Raw genomic sequence first — 19858 nt, forward strand, 5'->3', positions numbered from 1 at the left:
GGCACACTACTATATTACACACAAAATAGATGACTGGCTTTGAATGTCTTCCATTTCATGGGAGCATCAAGTCATAATGACTGCAGTGTTTAAGAGCTACTGGCTGAGAGGGACAGTTAAGATTAAAGATGCAACGGTGGATAATACATCACTAGGCTATTTCTTAATGATAGTCTCTAAGTGGCACCAGTTTTGGCCAATGTATGGCCATTTTGCCAAATTGTTTTCAAAATGGGGTCCAGGAACACTTCCGGGCTCCCAGAGGTCCCTGGGTCAAGTAAAGAAAAGGTTTATTCTAGTAGTATTTCATTTACTAGAAGTTCACAAATATCAGAATACACAGTGTAGCCTAATTGTGGCTCTTCCCTTTCTCTTTCCCTTTGTCCATTCTTATATCCCTATACCAGAGAAAGAGTAGGCTCAGACCATGACAAAATTCACTATAATATTCTTATAATATTCCTATAGGGACTTACTCTGTCTCTGTGTTACTCAGTCAATAGTATTGTAGCCTACCTAATGGCTTTTATTTTATCCCCTATGGTATTATCTCCTATAATATCTCCTATAATATCCCTATAGTAATATTACACCGACGTTATAGTGATTTTTCGTTATGGATTCGGGGTCCAGTTGCTGTAGTAGAAAAGAAAGAAAGACAAGATGACGTGGTTTTCCTCCATACACCAGCTGACATGTTGGGGTGATGAATGATGGGGGGCTACGTGATTGTCTCAGCCGCACTGTGAAGGGGGCCGTCCCTATTGGTGGAGATCAGGCAGAGGAAGGCCCACCTAGTGATCGTTTGGAGATATCTCTCATTTAGACGATATTTTGAATCTACTGCGCGATTGAACCATAAGGGGACAAGTCGAAGGCTATTTGTAAATAGGTAAGAACTCTATTTTTTCTTGCATTCGTTTATTTTAATATTTTGTGAAGCATATATGGTCATCACTATTTGATACATGTAAGCGTCGTCGTGGGAAGGAACTGGTTTGGACCGTGCCTAAAATAGCCTAACTTCAAGCTGTTAACCTAAATAAATATAAAAAATACTGCCGCGTTGTGTTCCATTATTATCAAATTGTGACTTAAAGATAATGCAAAGGCACATTCAGTGGCGACAGGTGCAACCGTGAGACACACGGTCGACATCGTAAATTGTTGCATTTAGTAATTGAAGGCTAGACCTACTATATCCAGGATGGGACTCTCAAGTATCGATATCTAATTCACAAACACCTTTCTAGCTATCAAAGACATGAAATCAGGCTATTTTTTAATAAAAACGTTTTCCTGCTTGTGCTGGAAGTATGACCTCTGATTACATCAACATCTCATATTAATACAAGTTGGTTTATTCCACGCTGAAACCGTGATGCGTGGCGGATATTATAGTGTAGATCATGTTTCCCTTCCCCCAGTAATGCTGTCGAGCTCTTGCAATAAAGTCCACCTTATAGTATGTGGCATTTAGTCCCTGAAAAAGGCCTGCGCTATTTCCCAGGCACAGACCTGTCATCTCGCTGCCATTGGGAGTAGCATTACAAGCGAGCAATAATTAATGAGCGCGCCCACAATTAACCATTTCATTGAAATCTTTTTGCCTTTGAATATTTCATGCATTGACGAAGATGTGAAAAGAGGGTTTAACGCGTGAGTGAATAGCGGGTTTTACTATAGCCTGATGGGTGGACTGCAGCCATAGGATCTACCAAAGGAGGCGTTGCTTCCTTCCTTCATCATAACCTATGGCCTTATGACAGAGAGCCATAGAGGTCTGTAGAAATGGGTGGAAATTAAAGAGTGACAGCTACTTATGAATAATAAAAGCTATGTCATGCAATCTAGGCCAAAACTACACATGGACACAGTGACAATGGTGATGACTGACTGCACATATGGTCCATCTCTCCACAGTAGCTCGGCCAAGATGGATGTGTTTATGAAGGGTTTGTCTAAAGCGAAAGAGGGGATGGCTGTGGCCGCAGAGAAGACCAAGGAAGGCGTTGCTGTTGCGGCTGAAAAGACTAAAGAAGGAGTAATGTTCGTAGGTAAGATGGTTAAAAATCTCATCTGCAGGTTGTTTCCATGCACAGCATGCACATGCACATTGCCAATGTCTGTCTGCTTCATGTAGGAGGCGACAAATCAGCAGTGAGAATATTCTATGCTCTAGCTTACCCAGCACTCCTATAGGTCCTGAGGCAATTGTACATTTTGTTGATTGGCTGGATAAGGGGTGGGGTTTTGATCCTTTTATACATGAAGGCAACCAGCAGGCTAAATGTGCTGCTTTCCTTAGTTCTAAAACCTCTTTGTTCACTATCATAATGACATTTAATTTAGTATCATGCAATTAGGTGACATATAATTATGACTGCATGGTTTCCTTTGTATAACTACAGTTATTTTATTAGACCATCTGTAAGGTGTGAGTTAAAATAATTGATATTTCACAATATAGAGCCTCATAAAGTGTGACTGAATGCTCTCCTTCGGTAAATGCTATGTGCTTTATTACAGCAGCGGGTAATCCAATTAATCAGCCAGTCAGTCAGCAAGTCATTGTTTTACTTAGGTCAATGCACTATTTGATTAATCAGCAGCTCCCCCACAGTCTCAACAATAACAGACACACCACTTATAACTATAAGTATCAGTAGTTTTAAAAAGAAGACATTGGTGCAGGCGGTTATTCTGAGTTAGCTGATGTGCTGTAAGGCCCTGGATGTCCTTATGCCCCTCTCGCTTGACTTGGCTGGGCTACTGGCAGGAGATGGGAGCAGCGATGGGGGCAGGGCAGTGGGATGGAGGGAGCTTGTGGGAGGTAGCAGTTCTTGCCACATGTCTGTGAATTGGACGGCAGCAGATTGCGAAGCGGAGTCTCAGTGCGTTCTCATCTCCTGGAGATAAAAAGGCCACAGGCTTTTGCATTTGTCTTCTTCAGTGCAGCCTAATTGGCAACAGCCACCACTACAGATAACAGCTTACCTTACAAATACCTATGAAACTTAAAAATTAGCAGCTGAATTATATGGTTTTATGTTTCACTTTCTTTACAACATTGTGAAAAAAACACATTTGATAAAGCTTCTCAGTAAGTATTAAGGAAAACTAAGGTAGATGACGCCTAAAAAAGGTTGGCAAGGTGTGCTATAGTTGGGCAAAGGTACAATGGAAACTGATAGAGACAACCTCACAATATCTTTACTAATCGTATGTTTACTACATTGAAAGAGCCTAACATTCATAGTGTTCATCACCCAATTCACTTTGTAATGTGCTTCACTTATAAAGGTAAGGCTATGCATAATTTAAGTATTCTTGCTACCATACAGTTGGTCTGGTCGGCCTAACAACGAGTAATGTTCGAGCCCGATTGCATTTAACCACTCCCTACCCCCCACCCCATCGCACACACACACACGCACACACACACACCACCACTACTACCACTACCACCACCAAAAAATGTATGACAAAATAAATTATGCTCAAGCACAGTCTGTACAGAAAGGAGTACAGCACGTTCTACATAGTTAAGTAGCTCCCTCGGTGATGTAGACCCAATCACAGCTTACATCTGCCTTTTAATTTCCTGTTTCATTTTTATTATTTTCTGTTCTGCCATTTGTTTGGTAACAATATGTTTTGTTTTGGGGGTTTTTCAGTGAATTGAGAGGTGTGGACTATTCCAGGCACAGATGTCTCTGGAGTGAGATGGGATCCAATTACCCTAGATATTTAGCACCGTGTCCCTTTCACTCATCACCACAACCCACCACAACATGTCAGGCTGCAGTCTAAACATGTGCAGACTCTTTTTTTTTTTGTCGTCTCCATGCCGCGTCTCATCTTGGCTTCTGCCTGTGGTACCCGGGGAAGGAAAGCAGCGTATCTGTAGCATCTCTGTGCTTCTGCGTCCTGCTTGTTGAGCATGGTGGTGCCCTAGAAAGCTGCGTATGATTCGCTTGAAGGCCCCTCGTGGAGGAGGGGCGAGAGTGATCTGATAGGTCTGTGGCCCACCTTTTGACAGCTGCTGCTGCTGCAGACCGCCCACCCAGCTGAGCTGAGCAGTCAGCCTGAGGAGGGCGAGGGGAAGGGGAAATGAGAAAACCCCGCTGTACAAGACACCATTTAATGTCACACAACAGTCTCATAGAGCATGTGCTGTCCTGTTATTGTTTATTTCAATTGCTCTACAATATTAATGCAATGCCACTGTTATTAGGTATTACTACAGTAAAACCTTGTAGTCGCTCCATGTCACCCTCAGCAATAAGCAGCTCCATTCTGCAGTTTAGTTTACACAACTGGAATAAGCGCTGTTACTAACATTTGCAAAACAATAATTACTGCCTGAAATCACGTTATCTAATAACTAATCAATAACATCGTTAGTAAGCTATGTTAATGATATCATTACTGTCATGCTAATATATATTATCAATGTGTAGTTGATTATTATTAATTCTCTTAGGAGCAATTAAATGTAAAAGTAACTTCATTTTGAGCCTTTTCTGCCCCATTTGGAATACTACTGAAGGGAATACTACTGAAAGCTACTACTGACTTTTAGCTTCTTTTTTTCTGCAAAAGCATAAACTTTCTGAAAATTTCCCAAGACTTTTTGAGCTTTGAGCTAATTCTCAAGATAAAAAAAGGACAGTAATGTTTCCATACTATATCAAACATCTGCATTTTCTTTTTCATAGTTCTATTTGTTTAACTTGTGTACAAGAATGGAGCTGTCTGCAAAATTTAGTTTCTCAAGCAAAATTTTCTTTCTCTAGGGAAAGGTTCTGAAGAAATTCCCTTTTAACACTGAATTATATAATCTCATAGTATAAACAGTCATATATCGCCCTATTGTGATGATATTTATACTACCCATTTCTTTTTATATACAGTTTAGATGTAGAGAGCCTATATTGCGACCGTTGCAGTTCCACATCCATCGTCCCTTTCCTCTTGGAAAGCATTGCTGTAGATGCGGTGGGTTTGCCGCACTTCACCAAAGCCGGTGCTTAAATGGATGCATCTCTTAGATGTATGTTTTGCTTTGAGGCTCGTCTTCTGTAGAGACAATTCTGCACTTCATCATCTTTTCCTCTCCCCCGCGGTTGGCTTTTAGAGGCCCCAAGGGACCAATAAGGGATGTGACTGCTGCACAGTAGAGAGGATGACAAGGCATGAGTGATCAGGACCAGTGGGCACCAGTGGGTAGATTGGCCAAATAGCTGGCTGGAGTACAGTGTAGATAAATGAGATCTGTCAAAGGTCAGAGATGTGAACAATGTAGTGGTTGTGGTTTCAGCCAACCAGAAAGTTTAATAACTCCTCTCTATAAAGGTACTATACAACCCCAGTCTCTTGTGCCTCAGGAGCTTTAGCGAGCTGAGAACAACCCACAGAATTGTCGGCACGGTATACCAAGGATCAATAAATAAAGGAATGGGGAAACGTTCCTTACCCAGACTGCAGTGGCAGCTTACAATGAGATTACAGAACCCCACCGGGGGGGGAGTTGTCAAGACTTTCACTCCTACATGTGGTGCTCTTGTTCAGCTCATTCTGTTGGACACTACTCTTTTATTACTTGTATGAAAAATAATGAATTTCTGGTTGGTAATGACAGCTCACAGTTAATCACGAGAGCAAATAGGAGCAGGAGGCTGGGATGCTGTATCTGGGATTTAATAAGGCCCTACATCATGATGGCATAGCCTCAGTGTGTCATCTATCGTGCTCCCAGGTAGATGACATTTGACCTGTAAATTCTCAAGTCAGTAAGAAAGCAGGTTTCAGTTTTACAAACCACAGCTAAACGACAGAACCTACACCTTTGAAAGCAGGCTTTATGATTTCAATCTTGAAAAAAATTAGATTTTTTTTGTTTGTTTTGGTTGCAGGAAATCTTTTCTAACTCATTTCTTTTTTTCTTAACTCAGGCACCAAGGCCAAAGACAGCGTCGGCACAGGTGAGTTTCCCCTCTGTTGGCCAGACCATGACATCATTACTGTTAGAGGAGTAAGAGGCTTAGTTTCTTTACAGTGACAAGACACTTACTCCTGATTGGAAAATGAGTTTGGCGTGAAGCCATGTGACATGAGATCAGACATTTGTTTAATGGTCTTAAGGACAACAGGACGAGATTATGAGACTAGGAGACTACGAGACTATTTGTGTGTGTGTGTGTCTGTGTGTGTGCGTGTGTGTGTGTGTGTGTGTGTGCGTGGAGAGCATGTGCTAGTGGTCATTATATACAATAATCAATTAAATAGGACTAACCTATTTTGCATGCTTTTAATAAGAGTCTGCAAAATGTGATAAGACGATGGTAAATGTGTGTGTGTGTGTGTGTGTGTGTGTGTGTGTGTGTGTGTTCCTGTAGTGGCTGAGAAGACCACTGGAGCCATGGGGAACATTGCTGCTGCCACTGGCCTGGTGAAGAAGGACGAGTTCCCTACTGACATGAACGTACGTACATCATTACAGCCACCGCCAGCTTTCCTCTAGTTCACACACACTGTGCTGATACACACCACTCCATTTTCTAAAGTGTGTTCCTGTAAGTCCTCATTGTCCATAGACTAGCTGGTGCAAAATGTTTAAGTAGACTTAAAGGAGTTGAGTCGCCCCTAATGAATGAAGTGAAACCCACTTTAGATTTGTTCTAGCTGTAGCTGTGGCGTTGTCCTGAAATACACACAGACTGAAAAAATTGCAGTGCCTATTTAAACGCTGTATTAATTACAACCATTAATCCCAATCGTCTGCTTGTTGTTTTCACTTTGTTGTTTTCACTTGCGTAATTTAAAGTTAAACTTTTCAAGACTTAATCTCTGTTAGACCAGTAGACAACAGAAAGGGGAGAAAATAAAGTCTGCACTCAGAAAGCAGCTCACAGGGACTGTAGCATAAATCAATGCTCATTGTAGCGTTTCTTTGATGCTATATTTGAATATATTTGAATATATACAACATTTGTCAGAGGGTAGGACTTGCCAATGTAGAATAATGGTTTTACAACTGTCATACCCTAACATAACTTCAAATCCAGATCCATTTTTATTCAATGTTCAGGGATAATAGAGGTGCAAACTACTTAATTACAACTTCAATGGTTTTAAAAACTTGTTTTATGCTTCAATTTGATATTAAAACATTATTTTTTCAATTACCTCCACACAGTGAAATGACTATACATAAAAGAGACCAGTATAAGGGTGACAACAGTTTGCTCTTATTCTGGATTGGGCCTACTGACATTATTTTTTATTTTTGCATGTCTTTATCTTGGACAGCAAGATTTTACTAAATTGTGTTTATATATTTAAGCAACAAATAAGTTGGTCTGCACTGCCAAAAAAAGGAGAGCAGAGAGCTTATTTAGCTTATTTTTTTAAACAATCCACCAATCATGGTTGTACTCCCCTCAACTTTGACTAAAAATGGATGTAGATTGTGTAAACTGCTGATTGACAGTCAGGATGAGGAAAAAAAATCTGCTTTTCCCCTTGAGGGAAATTGCACTAAGACTTTGTTTTACACCAACCACGGTGCAGATTTTATTGTGGTAAGCTAGAGGAGCCCTAAGGAAAACAAGGTTGCTGCCCTCCTAGAGAGTCAAGGCAGCTGTTCCTCCAGTCTAGAGCCGGTTTGTTCAGCCAGTGTCGGTGTCCAGGTGCCTTGTAATGACTAACCCAACTCTCTGTGGGACTATCAGCTCTCTTCCATCCACAACACTTCCATTATTACACCCTGCGCCCCTGGTGACCTTAGCCAATGTCACCACTCTCTGTCCCCGCTCCCTTTCAATTAATACACACTGGGATCTCCTGAGGTTTGAGGAGAGCAGAGGGGGATGTAACATGTAACATGGAAATTAGAGTCACTATTATTCTCAGTTCAAAAAAGCCAACTATCTCTAATTGTGATCCCTTTTATTGGAATTATAAGTTTGGTAACACTTAAGATTAGGGAATACATATTAACTATTAATAAGTTCCTTATTAAAATGCATATTAGTAGTAATCATGACATACTACTTATTAACATCTTATTCTGCACTATTGTATTCTACAACGATGGAGTTTTCCCTCTTAATTAGTGCTTACAGCAGTCAGTAAGGAAATTGTTGCACATGAATTGGGCTTTTAATATGCTTTGCTCAGTATGTGGCTTATAAGGTGCTACTATCACATAATATTGAGAGAAATTATTAAACTATTGAGGGAAAATCCATAGTTAATAGTTAAAGTGTTACCGTATGTTTTTTAAGCTGCTACATTGCCGTTGCAGTGCTATCTCTCTAACAGAAACAAGAAAGCGGCCTGGTTCTCTGTGTGGGTGTGTCAGTGAAGCAGGAAGGTCCTCCTGTCCTAAGCCTTCATCCTCAGACTAGGACCCTCACTCACTAATCTAGTAAATCTGACAGGCTGCTCTAAGAGGCTTCTTGACGGGCCTGTGTCTGAGATAAAAGTACTTCTCAGGTCTACACCCTGATAAAATGCTGCTAAACTGCTGAAATCATCATAATTGTACGGGCATCAGTACTTTTTCTTCAGTTGTAGCTTCTGTTTGATTGTAGATCCACTCTTTTTAACCAAATGTAGCACATCATTTTTAAAGAAGTAAATGCACTGCTTTATTTTTCTAGTCAATAAAACTGTGCATATACATCTACAGCCCTTCATACTATTAATACTCGATTACCATTGTTTTAAATAGACACTATACTCTCTAAGAGGGAGGCTTCCCTCGGGCCTGAGCCTTCACTGTGTGACCCATTATTCAACATCATTTTAAACACTTTTTCTCATGTACAGCTTCTCTCAGGCAGTGGTCCATCTGATTAGGCGTGTCTTTGTGGCGGTTTTGCATTGTAAAGAGTTATGGCCATGCTAATCGCGTTGGTGGGCTTACAGGAATAACACCAGCTTGATAACAGCACACAGGATTATGGCCTGTTCTTCTCTGACCCAATTGACTTGATTAGTGCAGTGTTTAAAAATAAACGTGTGGCGACCCACTAGCTTTATTTTCAAGGCTCGTAGTAGCAGGTACAGTAATGATCGGCAGTTTCTAATTCATAAACCTCTTAGTCAGAGATACGTTAATACCTACCATGATTAAGGCTCACATCAATCATGCGCCATCCACTTATTAGATTTTCAGTGTTACCTCAAGTATCAGGTACAAGAAATGCAAATGTCTGAAGGTTCTTCATATTATGTCTCTGTTCTGTTGTTTACACGTCCTCCTCTCTCTCTCTCTCTCTCTCTCTCTCTCTCTCTCTCTCTCTCTCTCTCTCTCTCTCTCTCTCTCTCTCTCTCTCTCCACAGCCTGAGGAATATGGACAGGAGGCCATGGAGGGCCAGGGAGAGGCGATGCTGGAGCCAGAAGGGGAGACATATGATGAGACCCAGCAGGTAAGCGGCCTACACATCACTCTCACAAAGTGTTCGCATCTCTCCAATGTTAGCACCGGCTCTACATTACATTTTGTTAGAATTATATGCTTTATACGGTTATTATACATTGCTGCTCACATTACTGGTCAATTGAAAGAGCTAAACACTCTAACTGTAAAGCTTTGGATCGGAGGGAGGGATGAGTCTATTCACTTAGAAACACAGGGAGGCTCATTAATATTCACCGGCTCTGCATGGTTACACATTTTAGCTGTATTGCATTTCAATAGCATTCCACACTTGCCCTCTGCTTCTGTCCCACACAAACACTACAGCATACAGCAGCGGTGTGCACAGACTCTCTAAAAGGGTAATACCTTCTTCTCTGTCCTGGTGGCTCAGTTGGCTGAAGCACATATCATGTAAATCCAACGTCTATGGATCGAAATTGGCCTTTGTTGCTTTGTTACATCCCCCCTCTCTCGCCTCTGTACTGTCTCCTTTCACTGTGAACTGTCTAATAAAGCAGAAATGCCATAAAAATAATCTTTAAAAAGGCACTACCCCAGAAATGCAAGGTGGTTCTGGGGAATGATAATCTGCTTTTAAAAACATACATACCCCTTTCATGGGAGAAAATGCAATACGCTTGCATTTCTGCCCTCTCACTAAGATTAATATGTAATCGAATCTAAAAATTACAGGTTTAAAATTATTTGCAATATGAAATTGAACAACTAGGACCCTACCGAAGTAGTTTCATTGTTTAGTAAGATAGCTTCCTCTCTATCTAGTATTGGTATTCAGTAATTGAAATGTCCACTGTCATCCACAAGTTGCACTTTTCCGTCAATAAGAGTCAATGCTCAACTCTTTTTGGGGTTCAGAGGCCCCTAAGATTTCCAGGTGAAACTGCACTGACTTGCTGAAAGTGAACGTGCATTTTGAGAATCACCTGATAGATAGTTTGGCATGCTATTTTATGGAGAGGATGAAAACATTCATGCTATTTTATGGAGAGGATGAAAACATTCATGCTATTTTATGGAGAGGATGAAAACATTCATGAGGCCTTAAATGCTCACTGCTGACCAGTGTAAGCTGTTGAGGAGAGGCAAGGCATTTGTGCCAGGGTTGAATAGCCTACATACATACTGCAGTATAAACGGCCTTCAGACTGGTTATCTTAGCTTGCGGCTCCTCAGGTGATCAGTGTTAGTAATGCCCGTTCAGAAACTCTATCTCGGTGTTGCAATCTGAAAAGGGCAGCGAGGACAAAAGGGCAGGGACATTCACCCCCCGCACGTCTATGTCATACACTGAACTGATACTTCTTTTCTCTTGAAATGAAAAAAGTCGTCTCGAGTTAACAAGCCAGTTGCCACATAGAGTACATTGAATATAGCACCGCCTGCATTTAGCATTGGGTGTGTGTTGGTGTGTGTTGAGTAAGGATGTGAATCTGAGACAGATGGTTATTTTTGGAATTTGGCTCTCAGGGTTGAGACAAACTGTACCGAGCCCATTCCTTCCAAAACAGATCTTAAACAGCCAAGTAATGTAGTAGTAGTAGATCAAAAATCACACTCATACACACATATCTCATAATGTTGAATGAATTGTTTTGCTAGGATGTAAAATGATTTAGCTACTGAACTGGTTGTTGGCCGAAACACCATTTTATTCTCTTCAATGTTATATTTTGCTGATAGTTGCATATTAAAATGTCCACAATCAGCTCCAGTTAGAAAAGCTTAGTGAAGATTTTTCATGACCTGTAATAATTTTCATTTTATTCAGTGCATTAGGTGGGATTTTCTTTTCATTCCCTGTTACAGCCTCCATTAATGGATTAATGTTCTAATCAGTTAAGGCAAAAAAAAAAAAAATTTATAATTGGAGCCGTGCCTCGAGATGCAAATTAAAAGTGAATTTCTCAGAGGCAGTAGCTCGTTCCGTCCATGTCCTTCATCTCTCTCCCTTCCTCCTCCGCATCTCTCCCCCTCCCCCATCCCGTCCACCAGCAATGTGCGCGCTCCGTCTGAATGGGTGTGGCGATGATGCTCGCAGCCACCGTGCATTGTGGGTAATGTCAGGGTCTCCCTGCATTGCTGTAAATATGGAGTCTCACTGCTGTTCTCAACCTGCAGGGTGAACACTCTCTTTCTGTTACACCAAGCCTTTACTGGAAGGGAGTGGAGATAAAAATCCATCCCATCCATTATCACGTTTATTTCTGTGACTGTAGCAGATGACCTAAGTGCATTGCACACACGATTACCAGAGGCTGTTTTTTATGATCATGTGTGTGGAGGAGGCTTGTGCAGGGTTACAAGGATGCTGGGAATGTGCTCACGACACGTCCTTGAAGCTGCCGAAAGCTTGTGCTGCCCTCTGCAGGAGGGAGAGAGACACTGACCCAGCAGAGGAGCACAGTTAACACAGTGACATCATCACCTACAGCAGAGGGCTATCGTGTGTTATCATAAACCCTCTGCCAGTATATTCTTACTTAAGCTGAATTATGTTGAATTACGTGTGGATTACATTTCAAAGTCTACCGCTGAATCCCTGACTTTGACTCCTGAGCCTTCTCTCTGCTGCACATGTGAGCTTCCCGTCTCTTAGATCTTGTTGTTCTTTTCCCCAGCAGAGCCAGGACTACGAACCGGAAGCGTAAAAGCATCAGTCCGAGCCACCATCCAACCAGCAGCACAATAATATTTCTAACAATAAGAAGGACAAATGCTGAAACTATCACAATTATTACCCCCGTTGCAAAAAACTACAAAAAAAAAGACAAAGCATTCCCACTGAAAAATGTTCTTCCTTCAAGACAAATCTTTTATTATTATATATTGTAAATGTCATGTTATTAATGTAATGTATTGGGTGTAGGTATTTATTGAGATGTAGGACCGTCCTCTCGGTCTCATTTCTTTGAATCCCTCCCAACGAAATGAGACCAGAGCCAGGACTCGTGACTTTGTACTTGTGTGTATCTGTATTTAGAAATGTGCGATAGATGTTCATCATCTTCCAATGAGACATTGGGAGTGGAAAAAATACGTAAGTCCGGTTGCAAACAGATATGACTACAATAATATCCTCTAAGTGTCTACAATGCCTGTTTGTGGGTTTCTCTTTTGCATTTATTTTGAAAGCAAGTTATTTATTTAACGTTTTTGAAGTAAGAGTTTTATACATTGTATCTTTATAGTTGCTTGTGAAATCATTCCAGTAAAATTATCTGTTAGAAATGGACAAAGTATACATGTTTGTGTGTGCGTGTGTGTTTGTGTGTACTGAAGATTTTAACAAGTTAAAGTCAATATACTATGTCTTGAAATCATAATGGTTGTCATATCAATATGTGCTTTAAATTGCAGGACTTGTCAATATAAAGGTTTATGTGTCAAGCCAGACAAACAAATCCTCTGTAAATAAAAAAAAAGTGAGAAAAAAGAAACCTCTTGTTAGTGTTCTTCGATAACAATCACCTTTAGCAGGAGGCATTGACTAAATGTGGGTGTGACCCACACTATACAGATGATACTTAGATTTTCAAAGAACCTGCTCTACTTCATTCTGTTTTTTTCTGCCTATTCCTCTACATGAGTGTCTATTATCCATCCTGCTTGCCTGTTTCTCTTTTCACTCGCCCTGTCTGGGGGTTTGTGCCTTGGTGAGGATGACAGGATGTGTAGAAACTGCTGAGGTGGTCCGAGCGGCTCCGGCCCTTGGCAGGATGCTGCCATAGTTGGGATGCCAGTCTGATCAGGCCACTTTGGGCGGGTTTTGTTCGGGTAATCCGGCTGGAACGTGCAGGCTCGGTGGTGTCGGGCCCAAACAGGGGGTATTAAACAGCCACTCCCGCCGCTGTCTGCTCAGACCGATGTGTGGACACTCCAGGGGACGGGGACAAAGATAGGAGCCATGGCCTCATTCAAGAAGTCCTTTGAGAGCCTGAAAGGCACGAGCCACTCCGCAGCTAAAGGAGTCACAGATACTGCAGGTACGCTGTAGGATTACACTGAGCGGTAGAATCTAACTAAAATCTACTGAACAGAGAACAAGCTTCCAGTTTGTTGGTGGTAAAGAAAAAATGATATATTAAACAATTTATACCATTGTAATAGGTCATTTTTCTTTACTTTATCTCTGGAGATTGATTCTTCAAGATTTCAAATGGCCAATCTTTTCACAGTAGTTAAAGGCATTGCTAAGTATGTAACGTTATGAGAGGTATAGTCTACAGAAGCAAAAAGGTGAAGTGCAGTAGTTTGGTCAGAGGTTTTTGGCTGCTGAGGTAAGTGACTACAAGTCCCTGTGATGTGTTTTCAGTCCAGGCAGCTCAGGAAGCTGTGCAGCAGGTGGCAGAGTCCTCCAAAGAAACAGCCAACATAGGTACAGTGCACACTCTGATCTGTCTTTGAAGCTTCTCAGGGTTTATCGATTTAGTGAAGTAATACAGCATTTAAAAAAATACTAAAGCTGGATTGCAGACACGGGGCAGTCAGAGAAAGATGTAGAGAGCTTTGTTCCAAAATGAGATGTTTGACATTTGAAAAAGATATGCACTACGCACACAAAATGCTAGTAAAAACATACAAAATTACCATTTTTTAAAAGAGAAATAGGGCTTAAAACCTTGGTTGACAAGACTTTTAGTTGAAAGTAGTTTTAGAGATTCAATCCTCTATATTTTACAGATATAGAATGATATACCTCAGCTATTTTTTTTCTCCAAAATGAATATATAGTGTTTTGGAAATAAGCTGTTCATATCCAGAGGTGTGATTGTGAGTTGATAACATCAGTTTGATAGCCTTTATCAAACCGTCTCAGCCCAGTAGTTATTATAGTTATTATATAGTAGTAGTTATTATCTACCTGAATATTTCTCTTATGCTTCACTCTGACTCTTTGAAGCTGCTCAAGAAGCCACCAGACAGACTCAAGCAGCCATAGGAAAAGCCGCGGACAAGACCACAGACACCATCAAGGACTTTGGACAGAAAATGGAGACCAAATGATCCCTATAATCTGAACAATCCTAGTTGAAACTGGAGCCAACTAGTCTGATCACCCATATGTATTATAGTCTAGTAACAATGTTGGAGGGGAAATATGTTGGCATCCGAAGACCTGAAAGAAAGTAAAAAAAAAAAGAGAAATATTCCCACACATACACGAAGCAAACATTCCACAGGGAAAACTTTATAAATGGTCTTCCCCCCCACCATTTCCCACTTGTGTTACTTGCTTTATTTTTCAGTTGTTGAATTATGAAAGATTTCATTATATGTGACTATTTTGGGAAATAAAGACAGATATTAACTTGTTTCTCAAGTGTATGAAATGATGTCATGCAACATACAGAAATATATATTCCACATATATATATAGATGTAGAAGCATGTGTAGATGACTGTTACTGAAGACCATATCTACTATCACTGCATAATTGCTGGCTGAAAAAGCGTGATTACAGCATCGCATCCTGTTTTGTGCTCCGGAGAGCGCTTATCAATGAATCACCACGGTCATTATTATCAACACATTGCGGAGAAGAGGACCTTTGGCAGCCTGCTGGCTCCTGATGAGAATGTGATCAGAGCTGTTTACCTTGGCCCTCACCAGCACACCTCCCTACATCACACTACGGGTTGCTAGGCAACAGAACTCTGTGGCGGCCAGGGATTGGTGGAAGCCTTTGAATTAATGGTGAGAATTCTGCTGTCAGTACACAGTGTTCTGGCCAAGCTGCAGCCCACTGCTACACTACTATAGGAAGAAAGGGAAGATTCTTTAAAAAAAAAAAAGAGGAATAAACACCTCGGTCCCACACAATTACTCCAGGCTAGTGGAATTAGTGAGGCTCTCGAAAAAAAACAAAAAAACAGTATGTATCTTAATGCACAGAGAGGGGATGGGAGGAAAGGGTATGGAAGATATGGAGGTTTACAAGTGTTTGTTTGTGTGGGAGTAACATATCTGCTTCCTCCAGGCTACGTCAGTGGTCCTCTTATGTGATCTCTGTGGTCTTTCATGTGCTTTCACATTTTCAGCAGAATGCAGAGTATATAACACAATAAAAAAAAAAAGCAGTAATATTTAACAAATTTCCTCCCTAACACTTGAGTCTGCGTCGATGTTCTGCCTCCGCAAAAATTAAACCAAATTTGGTGTGGTGGGTGGTGCCTTTTATATTCTTATTAGTAATCCGTCTTACATTTGTCATTGGTTTTCTTTGTACTGACTGGTCAAAAGAATGTGGCCTTCACAAAGACACTGCATGTCCGACTGAAAGACAGTGATTGACTATTAATGGGAGAAATCTCTCCTCTGCATACTTTCCTCCCCCCTGGGAAACTCTCACACCAAGCACCTGTACTGACATGAAAGCTTTCATCACCGTGATTTATGCCTCTTCTTAAATTATTTCTCTAAAACCAGCACATGAATTCACAGGTTTATCTCTCTGTATACAGTTGCCATTGTGTTGCTATGAGAACCTGGAGTTAATTACTATGATTTACCGATGATTAGAGAGCTGAACAGAGATTTTGTCATTACATTACCACTCACTGCCAGAACCCCACCGTGGTTTCCAGGGAAACTGGAAATCTGAAGCTTTTCAATAGACACAGCCACAGCTAAAGAGCGAGGATTGCCTAAGATAGATTCTTCTAGAGACAAACCTGTAGCCACTGCAATCACTATCAATCAACAGGGGAGATATACGGACAGCTGTGTGTCTTGATGAACAGTGAGATTTACAATGTTTGACCTAAATCAGAGAGTGGCTAATGGAGAGACTTCAGTCTGACTTGGACTGTTGAGGTATGTCTGTGATTCTTAATATCCTACAATCTGTTTTTTTGTGTGTGTGTGTTTGTTTGCACAGTTAAGATTTGAGTACTACTCTGAATTCCTATGCATGCTTATGGTTTCACATGATTACGGACCACAACAGAACTTGAATGTGGACTACGTGGGAATATTTTTAGGGCAAAGAGCCAAATGAGACAATTGCCATCTGAGATACAATCAAACGCTAAGCTATTCTAAGAATCTCTGATTTCACATTTCAAAGGCAATTTGATCAAGTGTATAACCATTGTAAATATCCCAGTTTGCAATGTCCAATATGTACTATAATAACTATAAAAATAACCATGTGAATAATGTCTATTACGGGGTAGCAGTGACGTAACATGAGTACATGTCAGTGTATGAAGCAGCTAAAGAAAGAGTTTTGATACTTGACACTGACATCATAATAGCTTATGATAGATATGATTGCATGTTTTTGTTATTATTATTATTATGAAAACAGCAGATGTTTAACCTCTATTCATGCTGGGGCTGTTTTGATAGTTAGTCATTAAACTCTGAATAAACACAGATAAACAGAGTGTCAGTGTTGTGCTATATGCCCTGCAGGTACCTGCACAACTTTAATGCAGTGAGAGAATGGGAAGTCTTAAGGATGAGATGAAAGGTCTCACACAGGACCGCCAGCCTTGTGAGATGACAGAGGACAGAGGCAGCTCAGACAGCAGCTCTACCCCCCAGATAAACACCAGTCCAGAGTCAACAACTCAAGAGGACGATCAGCCAAAGCTCCATATGAATACCAGCTGTGTTGAGAAGAGCGACGGGGACCCAACATCCATAGACCCGGCCATCTCAGCAGGGGTTTGCGCTAATCATCCAGACTCTACACATGTAAAGGACTGTACCCAGACTGAAGAGACAATCTCGACCCAATCGACTCCTAACAAGTTCCCCAGTGATCTTTCACCGAATAATGGAGGCGCTGAACTTCAGGGGGAAAAGTCTGTGGACAAAAACACGGATCAGAGCGTAGAGAAAGAAGCAGAGAACAAGAATGAAAGGCTGCCAGTGTCATCTGCTCCAGACCCCTCTGTCCCACACACCCCAGCTCCTTTCGGCCAGCACCACATCCGCACCCAGGTGAGCCTGGAGGTGGTCCAGTGTCACTCGGTGGCCACCAGCCCCATGACCCCTCCTGAGGGGGACCATGCTTTCTACTTCCCAAACTCCTTCGGGAGGTCTGGGGCTGTGGGGACAGAGACCAAAGACGCTGAGCTGCAGGTGGGCCAGCAGGTCGAGTTTTGCTCTGTTGCCACATCACCCATGACCCCAAAAACACCCTCCACCACGGCTTTTCCAGAGCTTAGCGGGAGAGAGACGGGGCAGATGGAGGAGAAAATGATGAAGAGTGTGGAGCAGGGCCAAACTGACCATGTGCAAAAACAGAGTTTCCCTGTGACGAAGAGTCCAGCTGACGCTGAGTCAGGGTTAGTCCCAGCTTTGAAATTTACCACACCAAAGCAGCTGACTGAAGGGACAGGCTCCGACTCCACTGCCTCTCCACAGAGCTCCATCAGCTGCCCTGCTGTTGGGTTAACAGTAACACTGGAGGATAGTAATCAGCAGTGTAAGCAGCAAGCACAGAGGATGGGAAGTATGGATCAAGACATCACAATCCTGGTGACCCATCATGACAACACCGAGGCAGAGGATGACGACAGCGGAGTGAAGATCGAGTCATCCATTTATCCCATTGGGGTGGAGTTGGTGAAGATAGATGAATATGTCGAGCTCAGCGCAAACAGCAGAGAGGCTGAGGAGAAAACCATCGACATAAAGGAAGAAACCATGAAAAAGATCTCCACAGAAATCAGCAAGGATGGGACTAATGTCGATCCTGGTCACGTACAGGACGCCCCAATAACAAGCGCAAACCCTCCACAGAACAAAATCAAAATTGAAGAGCCCTCTCAAACAGATAATGACCCTTTGGCCCAAAGTAAGACATCTCAAAATTCAGGGGGCAAAGAAAATAAAGAAGATGCATGTTTTAGTGAGGAGTTGAAAGAAGTCTCCCAACCAGAATGCTCCCTGACAAAGCCTGCGGTCCCGAGTTCCCCAGCTCCCTCCGGCTGCCACCACATCCGCACCCAGGTGAGCCTGGAGGTGGTCCAGTGTCACTCGGTGGCCACCAGCCCCATGACCCCTCCTGAGGGGGACCATGCCTTCTACTTCCCAAACTCCCTCGGGAGGTCTGGAGCCGTGGGGGCAGAGACCAAAGACGCTGAGCTGCAGGTGGGTCAGCAGGTCGAGTTCCGCTCCATTGCTACAGCACCCATGACCCCCAAAACACCCACCATCACGGCTTTTCCAGAGATCAGGAAGGAAGAGAGCATAGAGGAGAAGACAGTGGAGGAGGAGGAAGAAGATAAAGACAAAAAGGAGTCAGTGACTACAGAGAGACCTGAAGACAAAGAGGAGGTATTAATAGAGCAAGAGAAATTAATCAAAGAGGAAAAGGCTGACGAGACTGCGGCAGAAAAAAAGGAAGAAGAAGAAATTAGCAAGGAGAGATCTGAGGAGGAATGCGAGGAGAAAAGCGAGGAGAAAAACGAGGAGCCGGTGCAGGAGGTGAGCTGGGATGAAAAAGGGATGACATGGGAGGTGTACGGGGCGGTGGTGGAGGTGGCCGTGCTGGGCTCAGCCATCCAGAAACACCTGGAGAAGCAGGTGAAGAAGCACAGGAAGCAGGCCTCCTTGCCTCCTCCTCCTCCGCTCAACCCCTCGGCCATGCCCCTCCCCTCCGCCTCGGCCCAAGGGTGTTCGGGCAAGAGCCGGACGGGGAAGAGAGGAGAGCGGGACGGGAAGGTGAGCCGACGCAGACGAAACCCCTTCCGCTTGCTGTTGCAGAACATGCAGCAGCCACACTGCTGCTCCAGAGCCCACACCACCGAGTAGCAGAGGAGTCTCAAGGCGAGCAGTCACTTCACTCTCCACAGGCAACAACTGGCTGTACCACAGTCTTGGGAAAAAAAAATTGATGTACTGTAAAATCACATGACATCTACATCTGATCTACATGACAGCGATACAGTGCATTTACTCTGATTTATTTCAATGTGTCTTTGTAAAGGGTAAGAAACAAATTGCCTTCTCAGACAAAAAAAAAAAAAGCACAAGAGCATTTCATATACAACTTTGTAACATAGAACACCAGTAATCAGAGAAAACGAGCCATACTAGATGGATTTCTTTTTGTTGTTTTTTTGGATAACTCTTTTTCACAAATTTCCTGCGACTTTTCAAATGTGATCACTGCACAGATGAGAGAGACAGATAAATGGCTTCCATATTTAGAAAAATGGGGGTGATAAGTCAGTGTCATCTTTATCTCTTCTCCTTTAATGTGTTTCAAACGAACCATCTAATTGTCCGCTGAATCATTTTGAACTGTGAATGCTTTTTTGTTTTATGCACCTCAGACAATATGAAGCCATGGCAACCAACAATCCTTTTTCTGGTTGCTAACATGCTTAGCATAGCTTTGACTGATATAGATAATGGTAGAGTGACGGGTTTAATAGTTTGATTT

General features: G+C 42.2%; 2 protein-coding genes across 4 annotated transcripts; both read left to right on the plus strand.

Moving 5' to 3' along the window:
* Nucleotides 1-788: 788 nt before the first annotated feature.
* Nucleotides 789-12760, plus strand: sncb (synuclein, beta). Of its 3 annotated transcripts, none has more exons than XM_071916484.1 (6): nt 789-892; nt 1924-2057; nt 5958-5987; nt 6402-6487; nt 9355-9441; nt 12074-12760. In XM_071916484.1, the coding sequence occupies exons 2-6, from the start codon at nt 1937-1939 to the stop codon at nt 12101-12103; spliced, it is 354 nt and encodes a 117-aa protein (XP_071772585.1). In that variant the 5' UTR covers nt 789-892; nt 1924-1936; the 3' UTR covers nt 12104-12760. The 3 variants fall into 3 exon arrangements, with proteins under 3 accessions (XP_071772585.1, XP_078145360.1, XP_078145359.1); XM_078289234.1 differs by having other exon boundaries at nt 12077-12760; XM_078289233.1 differs by having other exon boundaries at nt 839-892; nt 1927-2057.
* Nucleotides 12761-13359: 599 nt separating this feature from the next.
* adirf (adipogenesis regulatory factor) lies at nt 13360-14459 on the plus strand. The gene is made up of 3 exons (XM_071916458.1): nt 13360-13438; nt 13768-13830; nt 14356-14459. The coding sequence occupies exons 1-3, from the start codon at nt 13360-13362 to the stop codon at nt 14457-14459; spliced, it is 246 nt and encodes an 81-aa protein (XP_071772559.1).
* Nucleotides 14460-19858: the final 5399 nt, after the last annotated feature.

Source organism: Centroberyx gerrardi, chromosome 16 (genome assembly GCF_048128805.1).
Source record: "Centroberyx gerrardi isolate f3 chromosome 16, fCenGer3.hap1.cur.20231027, whole genome shotgun sequence".
NCBI classification, from domain to species: domain Eukaryota; kingdom Metazoa; phylum Chordata; class Actinopteri; order Beryciformes; family Berycidae; genus Centroberyx; species Centroberyx gerrardi.